This window comes from Antrostomus carolinensis, unplaced genomic scaffold (assembly GCF_000700745.2).
Source record: "Antrostomus carolinensis isolate BGI_N321 unplaced genomic scaffold, ASM70074v2 scaffold39533, whole genome shotgun sequence".
NCBI lineage: Eukaryota > Metazoa > Chordata > Aves > Caprimulgiformes > Caprimulgidae > Antrostomus > Antrostomus carolinensis.
This window is the reverse complement of record NW_010306599.1, coordinates 45,773-50,272: the sequence shown is the minus strand read 5'-3', so window position 1 is coordinate 50,272 and position 4,500 is coordinate 45,773. Positions and strand designations below refer to the sequence as shown.

At 36.6% G+C, this 4,500-nt stretch overlaps 1 protein-coding gene across 1 annotated transcript; it reads left to right on the top strand.

Annotated features, from left to right (window-relative positions):
* Positions 1-378: 378 nt before the first annotated feature.
* On the top strand, positions 379-4,072 carry LOC104522799 (ornithine carbamoyltransferase, mitochondrial; the record flags this gene model as incomplete). Its single annotated transcript, XM_010165178.1, has 4 exons — positions 379-432; positions 544-693; positions 1,756-1,893; positions 3,900-4,072. Coding segments are annotated over 4 exons (402 nt in total), but the record flags the coding sequence as incomplete, so codon positions are not given.
* Between the last annotated feature and the right edge of the window lie 428 nt (positions 4,073-4,500).

Sequence of the window (4,500 nt, the reverse complement as noted above, 5' to 3'; positions counted from 1 at the left end):
ACCCAAACCATTCTGTGATTCTAAGTATTGCATCTTGGTTGGTTCACATTGGTGATGCAGCTTTTTTAAATGCTGCATTGTAATACAATATAAAATATAAAATAAAGAATCAGTTTAGAACAAAAAAATAAATTATATATAGGAATTTAATTCTGTAGCTGTTGAAATACATTTTTCTTACCTTATCAGAACACTTTCCACCAGTTTATCTCCAAAAAAACCTTTCAACAAAATCAGCATAATTTTAAGTTTTGCAGTTCTGAAAGACTTTCTTCTTCCCATGGCAAATGGTTCAATCTGTATTTTTCTAACCAATCTTAATAATTGGTAAAGATCTTATATGTGTTCCATGACATCACCTATCATCTCTTTTGGCAGGGCTTTGAACCAGACCTCCGAATAACTAAAATAACTGAACAGTACTCCAAAGAGGTAGGAGCCCAAGAAATAGCTTGGTAGAGTAGTTTGAATAGAGTTTATTTTCATTATAAATGAAGTTGAATTTCCTTGTCTTCCTGATCTTCCTTCTTTTATTCACATTAGTATGGTACCAAGTTACTTCTCACAACAGATCCTTTGGAAGCTGCAGACAGTGCCAATGTCTTAGTTACTGATACGTGGATAAGTATGGGACAAGAAGAGGAAAAGAAAGAGAGGCTAAAGGCATTTCAAGGTTATCAGATTACAATGCAGGTAAAAACTGAGATTTAGTTTTTTGTTGATGCTTTTACAGTTTGAGTTTATAAGAATCAACATCAGCAAAGCATGGATTTGGTATTTTTTTGAGTGGGGCCATGGGACAACCACATGCAAACCTCCTTCCAGCTTGAAAAACTCATAAAGATAACAAAGTTTGAGTTATCTTATACACTTTACATGGCTTGGCCTCTTTCAGAGCTTCTCAGTGAGGTCTAACTCCAGAACACATGCAAGAGAGCTAACCCTTTACTTCTTCATGACTTAAAAACTAGTTAGAATTTTGCATTTCCTCTTTGCTACCAGAAATGATCCCTTATATTTTATTTATAATGAGCAGCTCACAGGTTAACTCTTAAATGCCTAGGCAGCATTTGGGGCAATTTTGTGTATATCTTTCAATACATAAAGCATTACATGTATGTCTTTAAAATCATCTAGTTGAAATGCTTATCAGCACAAAATCAGTCAGAGAAAACGTAAAGTCATAAACTATTAATAGTCCAAGATAAAAAGGACATTTTCCTTGCTCATAGAATTACTGGTTTAATTGACTGTGTTTTAACATAAGTTCACAAAATACTGTTAACGGGTTTGTCTCTGAACTGGCCTAAAATGCTTTAATTCATTGTTCATTGGTATTAGATCAATATATTATGAGTGACAATATAAAAAGAAAAAAAATAGCCTTTTAAACCATGGTTTAGTATGTTCTTGTTAAAATTATCAATAGTATTAAATATCTGTATAGTTTTCAAATCAAGAGTGCACTTTATTGATCCACTAGATCACTGGAGTTTTTACTCCCCTACTAAAGCCAGAGAAATAGGAGTAAATATTTGACTTTTGTGAAGTCAGCACTGAACTCTTACTGATTTAAATGGAGATATTCCCATCTTATTCACAGATGAGGAATTCTTTTGAAGTCAGTGGAATTCTTTTGAGTTCATCATCCAAGTAACTAGTGGGAGCTAATATAAAATTTGTTAACCTTTTTACTAGTTAAAGATTTTATTAATGTCCTCACATATTTATTTTTATATGCTTTTTGATCTACAGACTGCAAAATCTGCTGCTTCCAACTGGACTTTTTTACATTGTTTACCCAGAAAACCTGAAGAAGTTGATGATGAAGTATTTTATTCTCCACGGTCATTGGTTTTCCAGGAGGCTGAAAACAGAAAATGGACAATTATGGTAATAAAGGAAGGTAACAGTAGTTAGAGGTTAGGGTCAGCTTCTGTTCTGCCTTACTCTGTAGGCTTGGATTCAGCTTAGTTCCTCAATAAATCATAAATGTTAATACGTATGTTTCAAATGCACTCCACAGCACATGACTATTTTGAACATAGGTAACATATGTAGCACAAATACTTCTGGACACAAATGTGACCTGTTTTGATGATAATCTGTTGTTGCTTGACCCAGTTTTTAGCACTAAGTGATAAAAAACTGTAATTTTTTGGTATGTAAATCTCTGGGTTTACTCTAATGATTAACTCAGCTGCTCAGTTTTGAAACATGTGAAATGCTGAGGTCCCAGGTACTGCTCTTAGGAACTGTTTTCCCAAACACTTAAAGCTAGAGATTCTGCAGTTTCTTCTCAGGAAAAACTGCCACTGACACAAATAGGAACTTTCCCTGAGAAAGTTCTGCAAGAGCAAAGCTTTGAAGGACCCTGAAAAGTTATGATGTGAGTAAAATACTGTGTGATCCATGGGAACCATGAGAGGACACTTGGCATTTAACATAAACCATAACTCCCCTCACCACGTTCCTAGAATTTCAGAAAATTACTGCCAGAAAATTACTTATCTCAATAGCCTGTTATTTATTGTCAGCTTTAGAACCATCATCTTGACAAAAACTAGTGAAAACTTTCAGAGGTGAAAAAAAAAAAGCAAACCAGACATGGCATTATCGTAGCTCTCAGATGAACTCTAGATGTACTCCAAGTCAGTAAGTGGTTGAGTATTGTTTTTACCAAAACCTCAGATTTTTGACAGGGTCAAAATTATTAACAAATTTGTGTTAAATTCATAGTTTTTGCCTTAAAATTCCAAAAAGTGCTTATATTTTTTATTTTAATTTTGCAATGTTTCTAATTGCCCTAAATATTTTTTTGGTCTTTTAAAGAAAATATATTCTTTACTTTGGGTTCCAGCTGCACATTTTTGGGGGGTAAGAAAAATGACATATTTGTATTTTATCAAGCTAAAAAGATAATGAACATATGGGTCTTGTTTATGTATTATTTTTGACCACTTTCAGCTCAAACAGCACACTGAAAAATAAATTATTTGCTCAGCTGTAGTTCGAAACAGGGCTGAGTGCAGCGACGCCACGGGTAGCAGCAAGGGGCTGCACAAGCTGTCCAGTCCCCACCGCATGCCTGGGACTGCCTGCGACACTGAGCAGTGCTGAAGGGAAAGGAAGGAGAGACAACAAGACCACAACCCCTGGAGAACCTTTGTAAATCCAGTTCTGGGCCAAAATAACAATTTGCAGTCAGAGATTGCTGTGAAATCACAACAGTGTGAGACGGGTGATACCTTGCCAAACCCAAGCAAGCATGGGGCTTGTTATGTACACAGGCATGGGGAGGATGGCAGAGCGGCTGCAACGCCATGTTTTATTTAGCTGGTGTTCCCATTACTCTCATTTCACAGCCATACCTAAGGTACCAGGGGAGGGCAGGAGGGGTAGATGACACACCATTAACCTCAGTGAGAATTTTCCATGTTTTAGCACAGAAAGTATAGCTAAAGTGGAATAAATGTCAAAGTCCTTATTCTAGTATGGTACTCACTGATGCTCATGGAAGTTCTGCTGAAATCCACAAGCTACTGTTTGGGTACCTACAGCATCTCCTTGCAGTGGCTGAGGATACAATATAACACACCAAAAAGGCCTCAGCATTTGATCTAAATGCTTCATCTGGATTTCTCCTAGGCTGTCTGTTAATGTATTTTGTCCGCACTGAGAAAACCTATCAGCTACAATTCAGAACATCCTAACTGATTTTCAGCTCTTTCCTGATTCATCATCAGAAATTTTAACAAATAAATCTAAGCATGCAGTTTTTGTCAGGACAATAATTTTCAACACAAGACTTTAGAGCTGGAAAATATTCCCCCCTTATTTATTTTTATGGAGTATCTGTTTCCAATGTGATTGGATTTTTTCTTTTCTTCCTCCTCTAGGCTGTCATGGTTTCCCTGCTGACAGATTACTCACCACAGCTACAAAAGCCTACATTTTGATGCTTGGATTCCTGCCAAGAGAAGAATATTCCTCATCAGTAGAACATTCTGGTCCTCAAATACATAGATCTTCTTCAGAAAGGATCAAGGCAATGAATGATTCTTTAATAAAACCATATAGTTGGCTGTATAATATTGCATTACATTCGTGAAAATGTTCAAGACAATAAACACCATTGAAAAGGTGCTTTTCATCGTGTGACTCCAAGTTGACTATCCTTTCTAGTGATCAGCATGATGGAAAATGTTCCAAGGCTATACTTTAATGATTGACTCTACCAGCATCATAGGCACAGCGTAGTCTACACATAGGTAGCTGTGTTGGAACTTGCATAGTGTAATATGACAGTCATAAACTTCTCCCTATACCTGTCCATTTAATTGCTGATCTCAGGAAGTGTGTGCAGAGAGGCAGTGCGTTAGTTTGCCTTGGTTGCCTGCACTTCTGGGCACCCTGAGTCTTGTTTCTGTCCTCCAGCCAACCTCCAAATCCCACTCCTGTTTAACACCAAAAAAAACAGAGATCTTGTGAGCATTATCT